This window comes from Urocampus carinirostris, chromosome 13 (assembly GCF_059441175.1).
Source record: "Urocampus carinirostris isolate Australia breed hairy pipefish chromosome 13, RoL_Ucar_1.0, whole genome shotgun sequence".
NCBI lineage: Eukaryota > Metazoa > Chordata > Actinopteri > Syngnathiformes > Syngnathidae > Urocampus > Urocampus carinirostris.
Window position 1 is genome coordinate 196,249 of NC_142361.1, and position 25,696 is coordinate 221,944.

The following is a 25,696-nucleotide window of genomic DNA, read 5'->3' on the forward strand; positions in this document are numbered from 1 at the left end:
CAACCTCCTTCCCTCAGTCAGAGCATTGAAGATTGGTTGTGGCTGGGTCTTCCAACACGAAAACGATCAGAAGCAAACAGCCAGGAAAACCAAGGAATGGCTCCGTAAGAAGCATATCAAGGTTGTAGCATGGCCCACCCAGTTTCCAGACTTGAACCCAATCAAAAATCTTTGGATGGAGCTCAAACTCTGTGTTTCTCAGCGACAGACCATAAACCTGACTGATCTAGAGAAGATCTGTGTGTAGGAGTGGGCCAAGATCTCTCTTGCAGTATGTGCAAACCTGGTGAAAGACTACAGGAAACATTTGACCTCTGTATAGCAAAGAAAGGCTACTGTACCAAATATTAACATTCATTTTCTCAGGTGTTCAAATACTTATTTGCAGATACAGTATATCACAAATAAATCGTTGAAAAAAATCATGCATTGTGATTTCTGGATGTTTCTTTTCAGTTTATCTCTCTCACAGTGGACATGCACCTATGATAAAAAATTCAGACCTCTCCATGATCTCTAAGTGGGAGAAATAGCAAAATAGCAGGGTGTTCAAATACTTATTTTTTTCACTGTATATGAAAATTGTATCACAAAAGACTATGCTCAAACACCTTTCCAAACATTTTGTTCCAAATTGGGCTCACATGATCCTGTTTGTTTATTCTCTTAGTGGATGCCGGCATGACCACCGAAGACTCTCAGGATGAGCGAGGTTGCCACTGTGACATCACAGCCAAGGACTTGTCAGCTCCTCTCAAAGCAGTTATTAGAGCTGTCAGGTGAGACCTTAAATATCCCCCCCACACAAACAAAACTCTCCAGCAGGTTTACGTGTCTCAGATTGTCTACATTTGAGAGAAGAGAGGGCTGGTTTGGACAAACAGCAAAGTGGAAATGCAATTTCTTTACAGTAGTACTTCGACTTAAAAATGTGTTTACATAAAAAAGTTTCAGGTTACAAAGTACTTGAATGGGAAAATATTGCCTCTAGTTCCGAAGGTGTTTCAGGATACAAAGTAAAAAATGCAGTACAGTACGTGCTACCATTTGCCACAACCCAGTGCATATGTGTGAATACCAGTATGCTCTTCGTGTCCCCTTCCCGCTATGTACACTGTCAACTGTATGGACCCGCTATGAAGAGCTACCATTCACAATGAACACCACAAGAGGAATATAGAAAAGTGGACAAGGAGAAAATAACTTTTTCTGGCCATCGGAACAAAGCAACAGATAATAGAAAGTATGCTAGTGTGATCTCACAAAAGAATACGGCCATAATATACTGCACGCCACGGTAATTAAACAAAAGGAAGCACAAAAAAAAATCTGACGTAATTGGATCAGTTTTCAAGAACGCAAGGCAAAAACACTGCTGAGGCCAGTTAAAAAGTAAATTATTTTCTTATTATTTACTTTATTCTTTGTTGTTTTTCATTATGTGCCTCTCATTTTATGTTTATTGTGTCGTATTTTCTAATTTTAACATGTACTTGTTTCATATTCGGATGCTGTTTTATGATTTATTTATTTTATTTTAAATTGCAAGGGCTTGGAACGGATTGACGCATTTACATTCAAAAGGAGTCTCTATTTATAAATGTTTCAGGTTACAAGGATTTTATCTTTTAGGTTGTTTTTTTTTTCACAAGACAGATGGTCGCAAGTGGAGATAAGAACTTGGAACCCGGGCCCAATTCCGGCCCGAAATTCGGGCATAGTTCGGGCATAAAATGTCAATCATTTAGTCGGGCCAGGCTGGGATTCTCTTTCTGCTTTTTTTTCCCTATTTGAGAAGGATTTGCGCACTTATTTTATTTAAGTAAATTTTTAGATGATTTGTTTTTTCTTCTACTTGAGTGAAATTATTCTAAGTAACAGTAGTTTTCGGCACCAAAGTGTGCGCTTCGGCACAGCAGTGCACACTTGATTTGAGGGACAGAGTCCAAAATAAACCCGAAGCTGCACTTCGGCACACTTCACACTTTAGCCGAAGCAAAAACTTAGCTACACCTAGGCACCGAAGTACGCACGGCACAGAAGTGCAGCTTCGGGTTTTATTTGGACTCGGTCTGTCAAATCAAGTTGATGCCGGGTGGAGCTTGATGTTTTTAGGCCTGATCCTACCGCTAGTCGCAAGGGTGTCGGTGGCAACTTTGGCGTCCAAAGTCGCCACCGACACCTTCGGGGCCCCGCGTTGACTTGGACTGTGCTCCCCAGCTGGTTTCCTCAGCCGGTGCCTAGCAGCCGGCGCCTAGCCTGGCCTAGAACCACAACGTGGCGGGTCAAGACGCAATGTGATTACCGCCATGTGCTCCTCATGTCAAATTGAATTAATTCAATTACCGTATTTTCCGCACTATAAGGCGCACCTAAAAGTCTTAATTTTTTTCAAAAGCTGACCATGCGCCTTATAACACAGTGCGCCTTATATATGGCTCAATATTAAATTCCCAAGGTTTCACAACTTACTCAACGGCCGCCGACTTGATTTTACCCCGAACAAGGAGTAGTCCGCGTTGTATGCTGGCATTTATATACCGGCGTTTCATTGGCTAACCAATGTGTCAATCATCATTTGAATCGATCACTATTGGCTAAAGTTATTCGGAGCCTCGGATTGGCTAGATGCCCAAAACAAACCCTTCAATCGGACGAGTTTAGCAATGGCGTAGCAAGTCCGCGGTGTATGCTGGGATTTATATACCGGCGTTTCATTGGCTAACCAATGTGTCAATCATCATTTGAATCAATCACTGTTGGCTAAAGTTATTCGGAGCCTCGGATTGGCTAGATGCCCAAAACAAACCCTTCAATCGGCCGAGTTTAGCAATGGCGTAGCAAGTCCGCGGTGTATGCTGGGATTATATACCGGCGTTTCATTGGCTAACCAATGTGTCAATCATCATTTGAATCGATCACTGTTGGCTTAAGTTATTCGGAGCCTCGGATTGGCTAGATGCCCAAAACAAACCCTTCAATCGGACGAGTTTAGCAATGGCGTAGCAAGCTTGCTACAGTACGCCATAAAGAAACATGTTTCATTAGTCTGTATTTGTAAATATTCTACTCTCCTGGATTTACTTCACTCACGGTTGTAAGAAGACCATGATTGCGTATCATTATTGAACGTGAGAACTTGGGTGAGTTATGCGGCTTTATATTTTCCCGGTATCTTGTTTTAGAACTATCTTGATGTTGCTGTGATGAGTTGAGTGAATTAAACTCAATTCCAAGTGTCATATGCACAGTAAAGTTGTGAGCGAAAATAGAAACATAGAAATGTTTGGCATTTCTTGAATCCCAAGACTTCAACCTTCCGAATGATATTTGAAATGACGCATTTAAGTGACATTGTACGGACACCGCATCCGCACGTGTCTACGACACGTATTTGCTTCTTTGCAAGCTTTGGGAATGTTAAGGGGGTAATCAGTTGGACTGAATCATCTGACTGTTTTGTCCACGTTCCCATTGTAGCGCCTTATCATCCGGTGCGCCTTATCTATGGAAGATATAGGACCAAAAACTATTTTTTGGGGGTGCGCCCTATAACACGGTGCGCCCTATTGTGCGGAAAATACGGTAAATGTAATTGGAAGGAGTAAGTACGACTCCCTTCAGTAGCCAAAAGACTAGTCATCTAATTCAGTATTTCTCAAGTGGTAAGTTGGGTCCATTTACCATGAAAATAAAAGAACAAATTAAATGAGCGTCATCACAATTCATTTACAGTAGATGGCGATAATTCCCTGCAAATCCGAGTTGACACACCCTCATTTCAGAACACAGAAAAAGACAAATAGGTTTTTTTTACATCAGGGGTCTCGAACTCGCATTACAGGGGCCAATTGCGGCCCCCCAGGATGATAGTTTAAGGCACTTGCCTTTATATGAAAGGGACATTGTGTATTAGTTGTCCTATGTTTACAATATTATGTTTACAAAATGTGCCCAATTAAATGCCTGCAGATTAGTCTAGCATGGACATCTTGGCTGGAAACCAGCTAAGACAAAGCCTGAAGCCTTATCTGGTACTTTGTCGAATTGGATCGACCAGTTTACAGCCATAAGAACTCTGCAACTGTGAATTTTGCTTTACCCATTTTTTACATTGTGAAAGAGTTGTATTTGTTTGATTTCTTTGTCCGGGAGTCTATCAGTGATTGTGCACACTTACCTGTAATAATGGTGTGGAAAAATAGATGACGATTGGCATTGCACACGTTTACTTTTGGCTCTGATTTAAATACACACCGTAAATGTGTGCGTATTTATGTTGAGAATTTCATTGGCTAAACAATGTGACAATCATCAGTTGAATCGGTTACTACTGCCTGAAGATATTTGCAGCTACAGAAGTTGATCTCCGTTTATCAATCAGTTATAGGCTAATGCGGACTGTGGACCGTGAAAAAAGCCTGCATTGGCCAAGAGTGGTGTCAATCAAAAGGTCAGAGGCTAACAACCATATTGGGAATCATTTTATGTGTTTGTTTTGAAAGGGGGTTCTGGAGAGGGACAAACAGAAAACAACAAGAAACGTCCAACAAAGCAAAATGCTTTTAGGCTGTTTTTTTCATATATATATTTCCGCATTATAGTGTGTTTTGGAGTAAATATTTTACACATTTGGATTCTCTGGATTGTCCTGGATGTAATAAAGCCATTTGTGCAGACATTCAACTTGTTTGATGACAGCCAGGGGACGTAAGTGGTGATTTAATCCGGCTTTATAGGTTTCTGGCGAGCCGTTGAAACATTAAGGGTTATAAGTGGTAAGAATACATTTTTGACCTACAGAAATACTTACTGTCAAATAAAACTTCAACAACTAATTCAGACGTATAAAACACTCTAAGAAGACCAATATTTTGTTTGACATCAGATCATTAAGTTTCCCACCCAAATGAAGAACTTAGTTGCTCAGCAACTTAGGGGGTCTTTCATTTAAAAAGCACAACAACACAGATTCCGCATTATTTTGTGGAATTCTAAAAAGACATTTCAAAATAAAATGCCAACAAAAAACAACATGGTTTGTGTACCTTTTTCTCTTGTTTTTAATCTTACCCAGAGATCTGAGAGTAGTGTTTTCAATCTCTTAAGGCATGCATGCAAAGTGCGACTGAGTATGCTGATTTCCCTCCAAAATTAAACTTCTAATTTCCAAAAGAAAATAACATTTACTCAAGAACAAAATACAAATGAATAATCATACAACAAAAATATTTTTCTAGCACCCTTTTTCCAGGCTGGTTACACGTAATTGCCTAATTGATCAAGAGTTGTATCCTAATACATTTCTTGTCCCTGTTCAACTCACAGAAAAGTTATTTTCTTAAAATGCCCGAAAATGCAAAACAATAAAATGCTAATTAAAAATATTAACTCTCAGTGCTCTAAATAAATTATTACAAAATGCAAAAAAATAACTGTTTACAATACTATGAGAACCAATTTAGACACAGGTCCTCTGAAAAACACACAAAAAATATAAATTAAAATAGGTAAAACAAATACCAAAAGATTAGCAGTCTCTAAGTCTGAAAACTTGAAGGCACTGCTTCAATATCATTAAAACAAGTCCAAATTTGGATTTTTTTTTTTTTTTTTTAATACATACATTCTTTTTATACATACAGTACTTTTTCTTTTGTTTTCCGTATTGAACTCGATTATTAGCAATCAACTTTAGAGCTCTTTCTGTGTAAACAGGTGTGACATATTGAAGCTGCACGTGCATTGTTGAGGCAGAACGGAAGAATTCTTGCCAGTTCATAGCAGCCCATTGACACGAAAAGATGTTGATCATCGATAGGAACATCGATAGGAACAGCTCAAAATGGCACAAAGTATGTGCTAGCAGCAAAATAGCAACTTCATTTTAGTCATCAAAGTCAACAAAAACGTTCTTTGGATTTTTTTCCTTCGGAGTTACTGGAGAAATTGAAAAATTGACTTTAGAATTGCTTGAAAAGTGCTTGAATTCGGCCATGAAAAGGGTGTGTAAACCCCGTATAAAGTCTAACCGGTGTTGTACCTCCCTGCCCTTACACTACTACCACCACATAGCCTCCTTTCCCCTGTTATTTCCCAGGGTGTCGGGTTGAGGATTGGAGGCAGTTTCTCTCCAGTGGGTGATTTTGAAATAGAGACTCATCTTTCATTTCTCAGCAGGGGAAGCAGGCAACTGCAGAGCCCACCAGGAACAATAGTGGGGGGCTAGCCAAGCAAATGTGCAGATAGACTTACCCATGTCAATATTATTCGCTCGGTAAATAAGTCACACACTGATCGGCTCTTTGGTTTCCTCTGGCAACTTTGATTTACACAGTTTCTTTTTTTTTGAAACCACCAGAAAGAGCAGTGAACTGAACAAGGTAGCGATAGAGCTGCTACCCTCTGCTGTTTTCATGTGGTTTTTACTGGTGCAGACTATGTATTGAACCCACTTTTTATTAGTTGGGTTCCAGAGTGATATATATAAGCAGAGGTGGGTAGAGTAGCCAAATCTTTCACTCAAGTAAAAGTAATGTTACTTCAGAATAATATGCAGTAGGGTGGGTGACAGTCCGAAGTCAAAAGTCAGAAGTTTGAACATAGTGCGGATGTGAAACGGCAAAACACTGCGTTTTTTTTTAAAGGTTTTGTTCTGAGTGATGGAGTTTAAGCCAGCCACAATTTTACTGTTCGAGTTTTAAAAGCGCCGACCAATCAGAGGCAAGTTTTAGTAATACCATGAGCCAATAAAAGCAATTCAAAGTTTGCAAGCACCGCACTATGCCGCACCCACCGTGTGAGCTCATTGAGTGTCATGGCGGACTCCGTAAACATAGTCCCAGAGTCAACGAACGTGAAGGAAACGAAGCTTGCACTGAAGAAGGGCGGTACATCACTTGTTTGGACCTTTTTTGGTTTGGACGAAGCCAACGTGGAACAGAAGATAACCCACCTCTCGATATAAGTTATCTGAATTTAACAAATAATGTGTGAATTGTGACAGTTAACAAGACATGTAATGGAATGCTTATAGCTCCTTCGCATTAACCCCCTTAACATTATGACAGCCTGTTTATAAGGGTATGTTATAAACAAAGACGTTATTTCAGGATGTCACCAGTCACTGAAATGTGTCATGACACATATCATTGGAAAGGTTAAACTCTTGGAATTCAAAATTTAGTTATCACAGAAACATCATGATCATTCTGAAATAAGATACTCAAAAACTATAAGGCTGTGATATCTCACCTAAAAGAGGAAGTCAGCTGATACAGTAAGTTGATAATCTGCAAAAATGGGGTCATTTCATCCATGAATTTTTAGTGAATCCAACATCTTGGATTGGGATTTTACGCAAAATTACAAGAGAGTGAGGGGAGGTAGCCTGGAGTTCTTTATTCCACATTTGTGCTATACCACCCTTTCCCCTGCTCCTAGACATGAAGAAATGAAGTCATCTTTGGTGTGTTCAGGATCATGAGTTTCCATGTAGCGAAGAAAAAGTTCAAGGAGACTCTTCGTCCATACGATGTGAAGGATGTGATCGAGCAGTACTCAGCAGGACACCTTGACATGCTGTGCCGGATCAAGAGCCTCCAGACTAGGTCAGAATATCAACCGCAGCAACTCCGCCTTGCGTTCATTTTGGCTTTTTCTCACGCTTCATCTTGACTTTCACACTATTTTTCTTTCTACAGCGGGTATATGAAAGTACAAAACCATGTTCATTTGCATTGTTTTTGTGGTAGTAATATCTATCCATCAAATTATATACCATAGCCATATCCTCCTTTTGGGAGGTGGATTAAGTCAAGGACATCCTCACAAAACAATTATTATACTTCGCTTGGCCTAACCTGACACCGAACTTTAAGCCAACAGCACAACTAAGGGTGAGTTCATGTGCCATGCAACCTTTAATTAGCAGAGTCCCGACAGCATACATTGGTTTACCCCTTCTGCATCATATGAGTCATTATCAGTCATGCTTAACTATCCTTCACCATTCATATCCATCCCTAGCACACACTATTGCATCAATTAAATTAACCAACCTCACCTCCAGAGCACGTTTCACCCCATCCATCCACATTTAGGCTATCCTGTCATTCTATTTGCCACAACCTCTGCACTACATTCTCTCTGAGTCAAACGGCCTTCATCCATTATTATTCATATTTCCAAAACATCCCCATCAGCCCTCTCAGCAAGGTCTCTCACCACACCAGTTCTTCTCCTTACTTCCTCATCCCTTCACCTATATCCAGTTGTGTCACCACACACATACAATGCTGACATCTAATTTCAAAGACATTTACCTATTATAATTGTTTACTCTCAAACACCTCTAAGCCTTACATTAATGTTGGTACCACCACACATTCCTACAATCCTCACTTTGCATCCAGTTGTAAATCTCTACATTTAAACATTACATTCAGGACACCCATTTCCTTCCATCCTTCACCCACCCTCTTCTTGACATCCTCTTCCAAGCCACCACCTGCTGCCACATAGAAACCCAACTACTTGAAACCATCTACTTCCTGGAACTTTACATCAGTCAACAATATCTCTAATCCAACTTCATCACTACCTCTCAAACACCTTATTCCCTTACTCTTGTCTGCATTACCATTAAGCTTCTTTCTCTTACACACTCTATCAAACTCCACTACCAAGGCACTAAGTCCTGCCGCAGTCCGCCACCAAAGAAGTGCGCCTTATAGTGCAGAAAATACGGTAATGATAACAGATACAGTTGAACATTTTGAATTTTTGATCATTCACATCATTAAAACGCTTCTTTTGAACAGGGGTGTGCTGTTCTTATATCCACTGTAGGCAGTATCTTTTCTTGTCTCCCTCAGACTGGACACAGTTGTAGGTCCTGCTCCACGACCCCTCAATAGGCTCGCCAAGAACTTTTCCTCACCGGCCCTGCATTTGTATACGGTCAGACATCACTGGGGTTGGACCAGCTTGGCTCTTCCGATAGCCCAGGGGTCGGAAACCTATGGCTTGCAAGCCATGTATGTCTCTTTGCAGTGGTACATATGGCTCTGGGATAAAACTATATTTCTGCAAACCTCATCCCTAGTATTCCAATTATTAGAAACATGGAGTCCAGACTGTTGTGCACATTGCTAACAAAGCGCTAATAGTATGAAAGGTTTGGTCCAGTAGATAAATAACATACTTCCCACTACAGTTTTAAGTCAAGGTGTTGCACCAACAGACCTCATTTTAGCTGTACGTATGGAAGCTCATTAAACAATTAAGGTTCACAGTTGAGACCTAATGATGGAAACCCACAGAACAAACTGTAAACAGTCAGACAAAACCCTACGGAGCACACAGAGCAATTTGACTAGGCGCGCAGTAGGGGTGGGCGGAAGGAACTATGCAAACAGAGCACTCTTTTCTGCTCAGTGCTGTCTACACTGAAGATAAATAAATCAGTATCCTCGATTGCAGGATTTTTCTGACATTTTTACAAAATAACTCTGCTTGCATCTTGTTTTGAAACCATTATTTAGGACAAAAATGGCAGTCAAAATGATCTTAAGTCATTGTTGGAGGGAGACAAATTTAAAGTGGTATATTTGCTCATATGGGACACAAGACCTGGACTTATTCTTATTTAAGAGATTTGATTAAATTATCAAATCTCACGCAGTAAAATAAAATGCGCTGAAGAATTAGCTTTTTTTAGCGGGTTTGACGGTTGGTCTTGAATATATGGTGTGGCTCTCTTCTTTGAAAAAACAGATTTGTTTTGCTTTGATGGCTATTTGGGCCAAAAGATTACCGACCCCTGCCATAGCCCTCAACTAATACTAAACTAATGTCATCAAATGAAGTCTTCTAAACACACACTTTAATTCAGAGCAACATTTTGAATGACTTTCTTTGAACTGGCAAAGCCGGGAAATTACCTTTGTGGTACCATCATGGGTTTAAACTTGCATGTTAAAACAGTAGGTACATTTAATTCAGGGGTCTCGAACACCGCTGCCCAGGGGCCAATCCCTGGATGATAGTTATAGGCCCCCCGCCTAATATAAAAGTTAAAGGGACAGTGTATATAATTAATTTACCACTAGATGTTGCTGTATGTTGTCATGCCACCGAAAATGACAAAGACAAAATAGACTCAAAGTGACCAAAATGCACATTATTACTTTTGAAAAGACAAGAAATAATGTAATTAAAGAGAAAAGTAAAACAAATATACAAGAAAAAGGGACAAACGGTAAAAATTCAAGACAAGATTAAAAAGACAAAAATATATAAAAAAAGAAAAGGAAAAAAGATAAATATAATTTTTTTGGGGGGGGGGCTTTTTTTTCTTTAATTCCTTTATTTTCTTAATGGATTTCTTTTGTTCTTTCTTTTTCTCCATTTTCCTTTTATAGCTTTGTTTTCCTCTGCTTTTTTATTCCAGTTTTCCTATTTTTCCTTTTTCCTTATTTTTCCTTCCCTATTTAGGGGGAAAGAGAGAGAGAGAGAGAAATAAAATGAGTGACAGAGAGCAAGAAACAAGAGAAAAAAATGAGAGCGGGGAAGAAGGAAGGTTGAAGAAAAATAAAGACAGAGAATGACATAGAAAATTGAAAACAGAAAAAATAAAGATATGGAGTGGGAAGAAAAGATAATAAATAGAGAGTCAGGGATGGAGAGAAAATAAGAATGAATGAAGAAAAAGACAAAAAAGAAAATGAGACAAAAGAAGAGAAAGAAATATATATATATATATATATATATATATATATATATATATATATATATATATATATATATATATATATATGGAGAGAGAGAGAGAGAGAGAGAGAGGGAGGGAGAGAGAGAGAGAGAGAGAGAGAGAGAGAGAGAGAGAGAGAGAGAGAGAGAGAGAGAGAGAGAGAGAGAGAGAGTGAGTGAGTGAGTGAGTGAGTGAGTGAGTGAGTGAGTGAGTGAGTGAGTGAGTGAGTGAGTGAGTGAGTGAGTGAGTGAGTGAGTGAGTGAGTGAGTGAGTGAGTGAGTGAGTGAGTGAGAGCTCTAGTTGCTTTGTGAGTGGTGCCTGGCTTTGCCAACATCCAGTGGGTGTATTTGAAAGTGCAAGTCATTTTTCTCTTGCGCTTTTCTTAGCATATTGTGGCGGACTGGTGTTAAACCTTTGGCGGGCCGATCTGGCTCTGGGCTGCATGTTTGACACCTAAGCCCTATTGCTCTGAGTTTTTCAATGCAAATGATTACATTTAGTGCTTAAAGGAAAATACAACTTTAGGATTACTTTTAATGAAAAAGTTGGATTAGTAAAAAAATGTATTTGTATATTTTCTGTGTTTCAAAACCAAGAAAATTGTCCCTTTCTAAACAAATATACAGTGAAACATAACTTGTACAGGATAATGCAAATGAGAAAAAAAATGGATGTATTGTTTCTTTTTGCCTCATGTATCGCTGAGGTATCATGACTCTTTATCGCAGGGGTCAGGAACCTTTTTGACCCAAAGAGCCATAAAAGCAAAAAATGTTTTAAAAATAAATTGAAAAAGCCACATCATATATTTTCAGACAAATTTGAAAAAACTGCCAAACACGCTCTCTAGACAAAAGATAATTCTTCAGCACATTTTATTTCACTGTGTGTCATTTGATGATTTAATCAAATGTATGAAAGCATAATAATGCCAAATCCTGTGTCCCAAATCCATGTAAATATGCCATTTACAATTTGCCTTCCACCTTAAGTTAAGAGTGTTGAGGCAATATTTTTCCATGAAATTTGTCCTTAATAATGGTTTCAAAACACTGTGCATGCAAAGTTCTTTTGTAAAAATGTCAAAAATTACTGCAAACGATAAGCATATCGTCATATTCACTTTCAGTTAGACTGCACTGAACGAGAGAGAGAGAGACAGAGAGAGAGAGAGAGAGAGAGAGAGAGAGAGAGAGTGAAGGAAGTGCCTTCCGCTGTGTGCAGAGATCCGCCCACCTGTACTGCTTACCCAATCAAAGTCGTTTGCCAGCGTTTTATTTATCAGTTTAAATGGTTTCTTATTGAACTTCTGCATTAATGGCTTCGGCTTTATATGGACCAAAATCGGGATGAAATCACTTGACTTTGGAACGCCACAGAGAGATGTGCATTGGTTACATTTTATTTCGGAGCCATATGTACTCATGAAAAGAGCAAACAGAGCACTCCCAAGCCCTGGGTTCACAACCCCTGCTCTATCGGCATGTACAAAAAAAGAAATACATCAGAGGTTTCCAATGTGGTGCCTGCGGTCACCAGGTTGCCCCCTAAGGACAGTTGAGGTGCCCATGGACCTGTTCTAAATATGTATCTCACGAGTACTGCGTCATTGTGATTTTCTAGTAACAATTTTTGTAACTAATTCTATTTAACCCTGTTTTTAATAATTACATTGTAATAACATTGTAATTACATGATAAGTACTTATTTTAAAAATTCAAATACATTAATTCCAGTTGCCGGGGTTCATGGACAAAAAATCTTTTTTGAGTTTTGATAATTACTTTTAAGCAATTAATTAGAACAGTATTTTTTAGGTTTTATAATGAATGAGCAAAAAATGTACAGTTTTTTTAGCTAGCTTTTTGGCTACTGCAACCCACTTCAGAATATGTACACCCCTAGGTTCTTTAAGGAGCTTGGAGAAACAAAAAACCAAATGACAAAATTTGAAAATAGAAATTTAGTGAATACATTTGAACATTTACATCTACACACAAAATATTTACAGAATGTTGTGTCAAATTAAAGAAAGAAAACATTTGTTATCCTTTCTGATAGGGAAGAATTCAGTTGGGCTCTAGTCACAGTAAAAGTCGAAGTCAGAGTCGGTCAAGAGAAATCCAGAAAGGAAAATTACTACCCTATGATGGTGAACGGTGGTAGGGTTGACGTTAACGGTCCATCAATGTTGACTTCAAGGGATTCACGGAAGATGACTTGAGCTCCCAGGTCTACCGAGTACTGGGGTCAGCCACCTGTGAAACGAGTGCTAGAAGTGGCATGCGAGAGGTTAACCAATGGCACACGAGCGCATGGCCAAATAATATGTATTTTTTTAAATGCAAATTTTTACCTTAAATTTAGACATTTTCATTTGCGCGCCGTGTTGTTTAGGGGTTTTACGGTAACGCCCCTCCACCTCTGCTTTGTGTGTGAGTTTGTGTCTGCGCGGCGCCTCGCAGAGGATGAGAGATCCGTGTTTTAACCCAGGCACAGAAAGACAGGTGCGCGATAAATGAATGAATCATGACAGCTCCTCCAGCGAAAAAATCGCGACCGTTCCAGCCAGCGCAGACAGATGACTGGGGCTTTGTGCAATAAATGACCGTGCTTATTGTGCATTATGCCTCACACATCAAGTGTTAAAACGTCATTACAAGAGGAAACATGAACATGAATACAAGGATGAGTCTGACGAGGCGAAGACATTAAAACGCGTTGTGTCCACGTACGACAAACAAACACAGACCCTGAAAACCTTTGTCACTGCTAAAAGCACCACCACTGAAGGAAGCTATCACATTGCTCACTTGCTGGCAAACCACGAAATGCCATTTTCTGATAGGGAATATATTAAAGTAGTGTGAGTGTATGTGTGTGTTTGTGTGTGTGCGTTTGTGTTTGCTGCTGTTCAGCGGTTATTTCTGTTGCACGTATTTTCAAGTAGCCTTCTGCCTTGCTACTGTTATTTCAAGTCTTGATATTTTCTGCAATAAGACTTCATTGGGGCAGCACGTCAGCGCAGTGGTTAGCGCTTGTGCGGCACAGTTCATGTCATGGGAACCTGTCGTGGGTTCAAATCCAGCTCCAGACTTCCAGACTTGTGCGGAGTTTGTATGTTCTCCCCGTGCTTGCGTGGGTTTCCTCCGGGCACTCCAGTTTCCTCCCACGTTCCAAAAACATGCATTTCAGGTGACTAATAATGTAAATTGTGAATGAGCGAATGAGTTGTCTGTCCCTGTGTGCCCTGCGATTGGCTGGCAACCAGTTCAGGGTGTCCCCTGTCCACTGCCCGGAGATGGCTAGGATGGGCTCCAGCCCCCCGCGACCCTAATGAGGATAAGCGGTACGGCTAATGAGATGAGATGAAAAGATTTCATTGATAAATGGTATGGTAAGTGTCCATGTTACTTGTTTTTGATTGTAGTTCATTGTTGGTGAAGAATGGTTGATTCTGGTTGATTCTTGTGGTAACAATTTGCAGTCATGGATGTCTACAGGCCTTTCCACATGTTGCTCACATTCATTATTTAATTTATTGATGAACAAAAATAGTTGAACATAAATTGGTCTGTTATACAATTTCAATGTATTGGAATGGTGTAAAATTACAGCTCTGTTGGATATAAAAACATTGTTGTGTGGGTCATGAATCTTGGTGTGGCACACTGATTTACAAGAAAACTTGAAAGAGGCACTCCACACCGAAAAGGTTGCTTACCCCTGACCTAGTAGAACTGGGGCTGCTCAGTTTAGGCGGTGTTCAAAAACCTGACCTTTATAAAGAACAGGCTATGATAACAAAAAATACAACACAGTTCTAAGTGCACGTATCATACAATTAGCATAATGCACAACAAATGTATCTTTTGTTTCCATGGTGGAAAATAAAATGTCTTACAAAAATGAACAAGTTACAATTTTCTTTTATCAATGGCCATTTTCACAAAACACGCCACTTTTAAGGCAGTCAATTAGAATGCAAGTTGTTGGTTTTTCTTTACACAATATTAATGCTTTTTGAAAAATAAAAACTTCAAGAATTAAAGAATTCAATATAAACGTATAAACACTCCTTATACAGGCCCAAAAGCTTAGCTCTCATTATGAAAAGAACTTTCCAGAATTAGGTTACCAACCTATGTGGGCTTTCCTATTTAGAAAGTGCGTCATATGGCTTCCCAGCGGTTCGGTAGACTTCTAAAATGACATTTTAAACGTTTTACATTCTTAAGACTTACAAATGTAGTGCGAATCAAAATTATTACGTTTTTGTACCTTTTTTCTTGTTTCAATCTCTCACGTGATCTGAGGAGTGGGACTTCGATATCTCCCCTAGTGGTGTTAAGCACGGTTGAGTTATTGCCAGCACGATTTCCGATCTCGAAAATAAAACTTCCAAAATATATAACACTTTTGTTAACCCCCTTTGTACAGGTGGGTAACACTACCTTTTTAACTCCGTAGCAAGCTATCTAGCTTGCTTTTTACATTTTTTTTGCATGCTATCCAGCTAACATTTTACGTGTTTTGCTAAGCTAGATTTTGGGGTTTCTTTCTAGCTAGGAATCTAGCTTTGTTTTTAGCTTTCTAGCAGGCTATTTGGATGGTATTTTTACTCTTTGAGCTCCTTTTTAGTTTTTTTTACCTGTTTACCTTTCTAGCTAACTATCAAGCTACCTTTATAGCATATAGCAAATCATCTAGCTAAGATGCATTTTAGAAATGTATATAAAAGTAGGTGCTCTTTGTGCAAAAAAGTAGCAAAAAGTAGCTCGACGCTTGAAAAATGATTCCAATTACCCCACATCCTATTTATCTCTTTTCTTTCCTTTCTTTATTTTTTCTTTCTTTCTCTCTCTCTCCCCCCCCCCTCTCTCTCTCTTTCTATCTTTCTACCATTTTCTTTCTTTCTATATTTATTACTTTACCTCCCTCCCTTCCTCTCTATCTTTCTTCATCCCATTTCTTTTTTCTTTCTATTTATTTTATCTTTTTTTTTCTTTCTTACTTTCTTTTCATCTTCCTCCCTTAACCTCTCTCTCTCTCTCTTACTCTCTTTCTCTTTTTCTTTCTTTTTACCTTCCTCTCTTTCCCTCTCTCGCTCTGTCCCACTCTCTTTCTTTCTCCCTTTCTCTTACTTTCTTTCTTTTTTCTTCCTCCCTTTCCCTCTCTCTTTCTTTCTTTCTTCCTTTTTCTTACTGTGTTTTTTCTTTCTTCCTTTTTATTCTTTGCCCCTTTCATTTTCTTTCTTTCTCTGTCTCTTTTTTCTTCTTTCTTCTTTCCCTAGTGATAACATAGAAACAACATAGTAATAACACGATAAATTATTTTAGAAATGAATATCAAAGTGGGTTCCCTTTGCATGAATCTGTAGCAAAAATTAGCTCAATGCTTGAAAAAGTTTGGAGACCCCTGTTCTTTAATATCACAAGGCAGTTGTGTGTGACTCTGATGTTTCTGCTGTGTCCAGACAGGTCAACTTTTCTAGTCGACTGAGGAACATGTCCTTTCCCACCCTACATTACAATTACGGCAACAGGAAGAAGAGTTCGGTCCCGGGGTTGCCTTCTTTTTTATTATTATTGGAATTTAAGTTATTTAGATTTACCCGTCTGCCCTGGAGGTATTGCACGAAACCAATATAAGGGATTAAGCCGGGATGTGTTGGTTGTTTTGGCTGAATTTAGTGTCAAGTCGGTTGCATTAATGCAGGTTAAATTTAAAATAATGAATATAATTAATATAAAGCGAGCCTGCTCCAGATCAGGCTAACAACGAGGTTAAGACTAGACCCAGTGATCTGAAATCTCCCTATTATATCTTTTTTCCTCATTAAGTGCCTTCTATTTTGCTTACTGAATACAATTCTTATAATAGAAAAAAAAAACGTAATAGTTAAAATGAGCCACACATTCTGCCTGTGGAACAATACAATTTTACTTGTAAAGAGAAAATTTTGATTCGTTATACAATATTTTATCTATATATTGTTATATCTTTCCCATTACATTTAGTTTTTAATATAGTCCGTTCTTTTTGGCATTTCTACTCTGAAATTTGTGAAGACTGCATGGAATTGATTGCCTTTGCATTAATTTTCTTGATATGTTGCATTATTTGAACGATCCCGTATTAAGATTTTACATATAGGCTAACTGACATTTCAATGAAGTCTGTTCTCTCTATAATTGCAACAGTCATTTCAGAGTCATTTAATTGCTAAGCCAATTAATAATGATTGCCAAATTCCCATCAGCGCTTTAAAGAATATTTAAGTCATTTCTGTCGTTGAGATTCTTAAAAGTGATGCAAAAACTTGCAAAGGTGGTATCAATAGAGTATTTGACAAGGGTAATATATTTTATATAAGTCTACCTCCCACTCATCTGTTCCTTTGTCAAAGAGAGAGAAATATTTTATTTATGGTCAATGAAATAAACAACAAAAGAAAAATAGTTAAATGGATAAGAATTAGAATTGTCTTTATTTCCATTGATAAAAACTTAGTGAACAATGTTTACTACGAGATTTCACTCCAGGATAACCATACAGTATAATGAGATACTTCGGAGAAAAATAACATAAAAAAAGAACGTCAGGGTAAATGGACACACATTTGTCTTTGTTGAATTGACCGAGAATCGAACGTGGGCCTCCCAAGTGGAAAGTAAGTTAGTGTCACAGACCAAAAACGGACACCGGACTCAATAGCGCTCATTTTCTCAGTTTTTATTATGAAAGAGAGAGAGAGTAAGGCTTGCTTGCTTGATCCCAGGGCTCACGGAAAACAGGAGCGAGCGAAACGGGAGTGACACTTCCGTGTCGGACGAGGAGGAACGGAGACAGGCGTGAATGGCAAGTCGTTGGCCGGGGCTGGAGATCAAAGGCGGTGTCGAGTTCGTAAGCGAGGTCGGTAACTGGAGGCAGGCCGGTAACGGGGCAAAACAGGTCAGGTAACAGGCAGGAAGAACGGGCAAAGTCAGGTGCGCAAAAGGGTCGGTAACAAAGATCAGGCAGGAAAAGGCTTAGCAAAAACAGAGTTGGACGACAAGGCTCACTGAGCGGAATGCAATAGTTCGCAACGATCTGACAGCCTCCAAGAGGAAGACAGGGGTTCAAAAAGGGAGTGTCCACCAATCAGCTGTCCGGGCTGTTGGCGCTAATCAAGCCGCCGCAGGTGCTCCAAATTGGCAATCACGACAGAACCTCCCCCTCAAGGGACGGCTCCAGAAGTCCATACAAAAAAAGGGGGAAAAAATGGTCCACCAGGAGAGAAAGAAAAAAAAATAATCCAACAGGCAAAAAAGGGAAATTAGGTAATCCAACAGGAAAAAGGAAAAAAGTAATCCAACAGGCAGAAACCCAAAATTCAAAACTCCTCCAAGCGAAGCCCTATCGTCAGGATCAGGAAGCGCGGCAGAAGCAGGGCCAGTTGGAGACGAAGTCGACGAGCGGGCGCCCCTAGGGCGACCTCGATGAGGAGCAGGCTGGTCAGGATGCTGGCGATGGAATTCCATGATGAGAGAGCGGTCCAGAGTTTGTCAAGTGGGGATCCATGATCGCTCCTCCGGACTGTATCCCTCCCAGTCCACCAGGTACTGGAGGCCCCGTCCCCTTTGACAAGAGCGAAGAAGACGATGCACCGTGTAAATAGGATCACTATCCAGAAAGAGCGGGGCCAGAGGAGGAGGTGCTTCAGGTACCAGCGGACTCTGGCGGACAGGCTTGATCCGGGACACGTGAAAGATTGGGTAGACCCTCATGGTACTAGGCATGCGAAGTCTGACCTCAGATGGACTTAATGACCTTGTCCACCGGAAAGGGACAGAGGAATCGCGGAGCTAGCTTCTTTGATTCCACCCGAAGTGGAAGGTCCTTGGACGACAGCCATACTTATTTGCCCACCTGGTACACCGGAGCAGGAGTCTTCCTACTGTTGGCCCCATTGGAGTAGGTGTCTACCGCCCGCAGAAGAGTAGCGCATGCCCAGGTGCGGCGACAGCAAATGCCGAAGGGCAGGAGACATCACCCTCCTGGCTGGGGAACAGGGGTGGCTGGTAGCCATAGAGGCACTAGAAGGGGGACATGTCAGTGGACGAGCTGATCAGTGAGTTGTGGGCGTACTCCACCCATACCAGCTGTCGTGCCCAAGAGAGAGGCTCCTGGGAGACCATACAGCGAAGCGCCGTTTCCAATTCTTGATTTAGTCGTTCGGACTGACCATTGGACTGCGGGTGAAAACCAGAGGAGAGGCTGACCGAGGCCCCCAGAAGACGGCAGAACTCCTTCCAAAAGCTAGAAGCGAATTGGGGACCTCGGTTGGAAACGATGTCCTTGGGTGTGCAATGGAGCCGGAAGACGTGCAACTGGACCGCCTGCGCTGTTTCCTTGGCGGAAGGGAGCTTGGGGAGCGCCACAAAGTGGACCGTCTTGCTGAAGCGATCCACGATCGTTAGAACGGTCGTCATCCCTTCCGAGGCAGCCAGTCCAGTTACAAAGTCCATGGAAATGTGGGACCAGGGGCGATTGGGAACCGGTAAGGGCTGTAGCAAACCAGCAGGGGGTCGATTAGACGACTTGTTCCGGGCACTGGTTTGGCAAGCCCCGACGTATTCCTTATTCGTATCCGTATTCGTTACAGGAACCCGGGCGGTAGGAGAGGGTGAAGTTAAACCTGGCAAAGAACAGAGACCAGCGGGACTGTCTCAGGTTCAGACGTTTTGCAGAGCGGATATATTCTAGATTCTTATGGTCAGTCCACACTAGAAACGGATCCGACACTCCCTCCAGCCAGTGATGCCATTCCTCTAATGCCAGCTTGATAGCTAGTAGTTCACAATCCCCCACATTGTAATTGCGTTCAGCGGGGGATAGACGCCGCGAAAGAAAGGCGCAGGGGTGCATCTTGTGATCTTCGGCCGATCTCTGGGTCCGGACCGCCCCAACTCCTACGTCTGAGGCATCCACCTCAACCACCAGTTGACGTTCCGGGTCTGACATTTGCAGAATAGGAGCCGTCGAGAAGCGGGCTTTGAGGGTGGTAAAGGCATCGTCCGCCGTGGAAGACCATCGGAATGCCCCTTTAGGGCTGGTGAGAGCCGTGAGGGGCGCTGCTGCTGTAGTTTCGAATGAAGCGACGGTAGAAATTGGCGAAACCCAGGAACTGTTAGAGCTTCTTGTGGTCATGGGGAACAGGCCAGGAGGTAACCGCTGACACCTTCACAGGGTCCATCTGCAACTTCCCCTCCGCCACGATATATCCCAGAAAGGCCACGGTCTGGGCATGAAATTCACAATACTCCGCCTTCACGAAGAGGGAGTTCTCTTGTAACAGGAGGCAGGCAGGTAACGGGGCAAAACAGGTCAGGTAACAGGCAGGCAGAACGGGCAGAGTCAGGTCCGGAAATGGGTCGGTAACAAAATATCTATATATACAAAGTACTTATATACACACATATATATACATATATGCACACACTTATATATATATATATATATATATATATATACTGTATATATATATACATATACATATATATATATATATATATACAGGACTGTCTCAGAAAATTAGAATATTGTGATATAGTTCTTTATTTTCTGTAATGCAATTAAAAAAACAAAAATGTCATACATTCTGGATTCATTACACATCAACTGAACTATTTCAAGCCTTTTATTATTTGAATATTGCTGAATTTGGCTTACAGCTTAAGAAAACTCAAAAATCCTATCTCAAAATATTAGAATATCATGAAAAAGTATACAAGTAGGCTATTCAACTAATCACCTGAATCATCTAATTAACTCGAAACACCTTGCGAGGGTTTCCTGAGCCTTAAAAACACTCAGCTTGGTTCAGTAAACTAAATCACAAGTATGGGGAAGACTGCTGATCTGACTGCTGTCCAGAGGACCATCATTGATACCCTCCATCAGGAGGGTAAGACACAAAAAGAAATTTCTCAAAGAGCAGGCTGTTCACAGAGTGCAGTTTCAAAGCATATCCACAAAAAGTCTGTTGGAAGGGAAAAATGTGGCCAGAAACGCTGCACAACCAAGAGAGATGACCGCAGCCTTAACAAAATTGTGAAGAAGAGCCGCTTCCAGGATTTGGGGGAGCTTCAAAGACAGTGGGCTGAAGCTGGAGTCCAGGTATCAAAAGCCACAGTTCACAGACGTGTCCGGGAAATGGGCTACAATAGCCGTATTCCCATGGTCAAGCCACTTCTGAACTCAAGACAACGGAAGAAGCGTCTGACTTGGGCTATGGAGAAGAAGCACTGGACAGTTGCAGAGTGGTCCAAAGTCCTCTTTTCAGACGAAAGCAAGTTTTGCATTTCATTTGGAAGTCAAGGCGCCAGAGTCTGGAGAAAGGCTGGAGAGGAGCAAAATCCAAGTTGCTTGAAATCCAGTGTGAAGTTCCCACAGTCAGCAATGGTTTGGGGAGCCATGTCAGCTGCTGGTGTTGGTCCACTGTGTTTCATCAAATCCAGAGTAAATGCAACTGTGTACCAAGAGATTTTAGAGCACTACATGCTTCCATCTGCTGAAAAGCTCTATGGAGATGAGGATTTCATTTTCCAGCATGATCTGGCACCTGCCCACAGTGCCAAAACCACCAGTAACTGGTGCACTGACCATGGCATCACTGTCCTTGATTGGCCTGCTAATTCCCCTGACTTGAACCCCATTGAGAATTTGTGGGGTATAGTTAAGAAGAAGATGAAAGACACCAGACCTACAAATGCAAATGAGCTGAAGGCCGCTATCGAAGCATCCTGGGCATCAATAACACCTCAGCAATGCCACAGGCTGATTGCCTCCATGCCACGCCGGATTGATGCAGTAATCCGTGCAAAAGGATTCCCAACCAAGTACTGAGTGCATCAATGGACATTTTCAAATGTTTGATTTAGTTTTGCTGTTATAAAATTATTTTTTTACTTGGTCTGAGGAAGTATTCTAATATTTTGAGATAGGATTTTTGAGTTTTTTTCAGCTGTAAGCCAAAATCAGCAATATTCAAATAATAAAAGGCTTGAAATAGTTCAGTTGATGTGTAATGAATCCAGAATGTATGACATTTTTGTTTTTTTAATTGCATTACAGAAAATAAAGAACTTTATCACAATATTCTAATTTTCTGAGACAGTCCAGTATATATATATATATATATATATATATATATATAGATAGATAGATAGATAGATAGATAGATAGATAGATAGATAGATAGATAGATAGATAGATAGATAGATAGATAGATAGATAGATAGATAGATAGATAGATAGATAGATAGATAGATAGATAGATCAGTGTCTGAAATGACGTCTGCATCCTTTATGTCAGGCGACAACTTTTTCAGGAAAAAAAAAAAAGAAAGATTTTTTTTTTTTTTTTTGGGACACTAATGAGGACCGTGAGGACACTAACTAATAAGATGTTTTATTCCGATTTCAAAATCTTCGTTCGTTTGGAAATTTTGGTTCGTACCCGGCAGCCAATCAGAAGCCTTCATCGAATAACTTTGTGCTTCGGAACTTTCCCGAGCCTCATAAGGTCGTGCATTTGGATATAAATTTCCAAAGTAGACGCATAGAGAACACAAGAAAAATGGATAAGTGGTTGGGAATTTTTGTCAATTTAATAGTGCTCTTACTCGTGGTATTGCAGTAAAACGTTTTCCATTGTGACACGCACCATTTTCCGTTTTGCTAGTTGTTGATCGCCATGTTGAATTGAATGGAGCCGTGTTGTTGTTTGCTTGCTGTTGAGGAATAAGTATGCTTAAAGGCTGAACCACAATGACCTGCTTATCTTCTCATGCATGAGGAAACTGCTCACTCTGACATATCCTTACCAGGAATCAAGCCAAAACCTCAGTCCCAGTAGAAAGTTTCAAAAGAAGCTAACAAAATGTATGACGCTACAAAATGTAAACGTACATTAAAAGCATCGTGAAAAGAGGAGTTTGCGTGGCTTGTAGCAGATGATGCAACGCAAACATTGCATGAATGAAGATGAGTAGATACAGATACATACTGATGGCAGATAGAAAACAGCGATGTCATATACATGCAAGGAATGTTATAAGTAGATTTATAATAAACTTCATTTTAAAGTGTTGTTCTGTTATATATTCTGATTATCAATCCTTAATACTTTGCATCAATGTTTTTTTTGCCATTAGTCGTTATTGTGTTTCAAGTTGTGAAAAATGGGGCAGGCAACTTTTCAGAGTTGTTTTGGTATATATACACACATACATATTATATATATATATATATATATATATATATATATATATATATATATATATATATATATATATACCTGTACAGTGGATTGCGAAATTATTGGATGTCACTCAATTATTTGGCCCTCTTAAACTTTGTGACCTTTTGCCACATTTCAGACTTCAAACATGAAGATGTGCAACTGCAATTTCTTGTGAAGCATCACCAATAAGTTGGACACAATCATGACATGGAACACACTGTATTGGATAGTTTACATTTTTTCATGATAAAAAACGAAAAAGCCCCTTTAGTTTCAGTGTAGCAAACTCCAGCAGTTTAGTGAGGATCGCTGAATGATTTAATGTTGATCTAAATGACTAACAATGATAAATGGAATTCACCTGTGTGTAATCAAGTCTCTGTATAAATGCACCATCACAGGTCTGTTTAAAGTGCAGAGAGGATCATTAAGGACGAGGAACACACAAGGCAGGTCCGATACTGTTGTGGAGAAGTTTATATCTGGATTTGGATACAAAAAGATTTCCCAAGCTTTAAACATCCCAAGAATCACTGTGCAAGCAATAATATTGAAATGGAAGGAGTATGAGACCACTGCAAATCTACCCCGGGCCGTCCCCTCAACTTTCAACTCATAGAAGGAGAAAACTGATCAGAGATGCAGGCAAGAGGCCCTTGATCACTCTGAATGAACTGCAGAGGTTTACAGGTGAGGTGGGAGAATCTGTCTATAGGGCAACAATCCGTTGTATACTGCCCAAATCTGGCCTTTATGGAAGAGTGGCAAGAAGAAAGCCATTTTTTAAAGATATCCATAAAAATGTTATTTAAAGTTTGCCACAGGCCACCTGGGTGACAACCCAAACATGTGGAAGAAGGTGTTCTGGTCAGATGAGACCAAAATCGAACTTTTTGGCAACAATGCAAGAAGTTATGTTTGGCGTAAAAGCAGCACAGCTTATCACCCTCAATACACCATCCCTACAGTCAAACATGGTGGTGGCAGCATCATGGTTTGGGCCTGTTGTTCTCCAGCAGGGACAGGGAAGATGGTTAAAATTGATGGGAAGATGGATGGAGCCAAATACAGGACCATTCTGGAAGAAAACCTGATAGAGTCCACAAAAGATCTGAGACTGAGATTTGTCTTCCAACAAGACAATGATCCAAAAAATAAAGCAAAAGCTACAATGGAATGGTAGGCTACGCAGATGACACTCAACTCTATCTCCCAATGGAGGAATCTGCCACACTAAACTGTGGAAATTTGGAGGCCTGCCTCACCGAGATAAAAGAGTGGATGTCACTCAATTTCCTGCGTCTTAACTCTGAAAAGACTGAAATGTTAGTTATTGGTCCATCTAAGTCCCGTGACTTATTCTCTAAAACTGCTGTGAACATCGACAATTGCCACATCACACAGAGCGACTCACTTAAAAATTTAGGTGTCATATTTGACCCCGATCTGTCCTTTCAAACACATGTGAAGAAAATTACTGCAATCGCTTTCTTCCATCTTCGTAACATTGCTAAAATTCGTCCTATACTTTCTCAGTCGGATGCGGAAATCATAATTCACGCGTTTGTTACCTCCCGTCTTGATTGCTGTAATGCACTATTTTCCGGTCTTCCCATGACCAGACTCCAGAGTCTTCAGCTGGTACAAAATGCTGCAGCGAGGCTTTTAACTAGGACAAAAAAGTACGATCACATCACCCCAATTTTGGCTAACCTGCATTGGCTCCCTGTTAGCCTAAGATGTGATTTTAAGGTTCTCCTATTACTATACAAAATCATACATGGACTTTCCCCCTCATATCTTTCAGATCTGATTTCCCCCTATGTCCCGGCCCGAAGCCTGCGTTCTGAAAGCGCTGGTCTACTGGTGATCCCAAGAGCCGAGAAGTGTTCCGCTGGTTTGAGAGCGTTCTCCATCCGGGCACCGGTGTTGTGGAATGCTCTTCCCCCTGAGATCCGATCTGCTGCCTCAGTGGACATGTTTAAGTCTAAGCTTAAAACTCACTTCTACTCACTTCTTCATATGAATAGCCTAAACTTCTTATATGTAATAACTTGTGAAGCCCTTTGAGACTATTTGTGATTAAGGGCTTTACAAATAAAAATGACTTGACTTGACTTGACTCAAAAAACATATCAAGGTGTTAAAATGGCCAAGTCAAAGTCCAGACCTCAATACAATTGACAATCTGTGGAAAGAACTGAAAACTGCTGTTCACAAACGCTGTCCATCCAACCTCAGTGAGATTGAGCTGTTTTGCAAAGAGGAATGGGCAAAAATATCAGTTTCTCGATGTGTAAAACTGATAGACACATACCCCAAGCGACTTGCAGCTATAATCACAGCAAAAGGTGGCGCTACAAAGTATTAACTCAATGGGGCTGAATAGTTTTGCACACCCACTTTTTCGTTTTTTATTTGTTAAAAAAAATTAAACTATCCAATACAGTGTGTTTCAGTTCATGATTGTGTCCCACTTATTGTTGATGCTTCTCAAGAAATTAGTTTTATATCTTTATGTTTGATGTCTGAAATGTGGCAAAAGGTCACAAATTTCAGGGGGGGCAAATAGTTTCACAAGCCACTGTATACTGGTATATATTCCCCAGCGACACGGTAAGCAAAGTTCCAATTACCCTTAGCTGAAATGAGCT

The 25,696-nt window shown here is 40.4% G+C and overlaps 1 protein-coding gene across 1 annotated transcript in view; it reads left to right on the forward strand.

The window, feature by feature from the left end:
• Positions 1–25,696, forward strand: part of LOC148353441 (potassium voltage-gated channel subfamily KQT member 4-like) — a 132,390-nt gene that overhangs the window by 99,926 nt on the left and 6,768 nt on the right. Inside the window, exons 10-11 of the mRNA XM_088351990.1 lie at positions 671–779; positions 7,479–7,610. Of these exons, the coding sequence (XP_088208116.1) occupies positions 671–779; positions 7,479–7,610 (241 nt within the window). The remainder of the gene's footprint in view (positions 1–670; positions 780–7,478; positions 7,611–25,696) is intronic.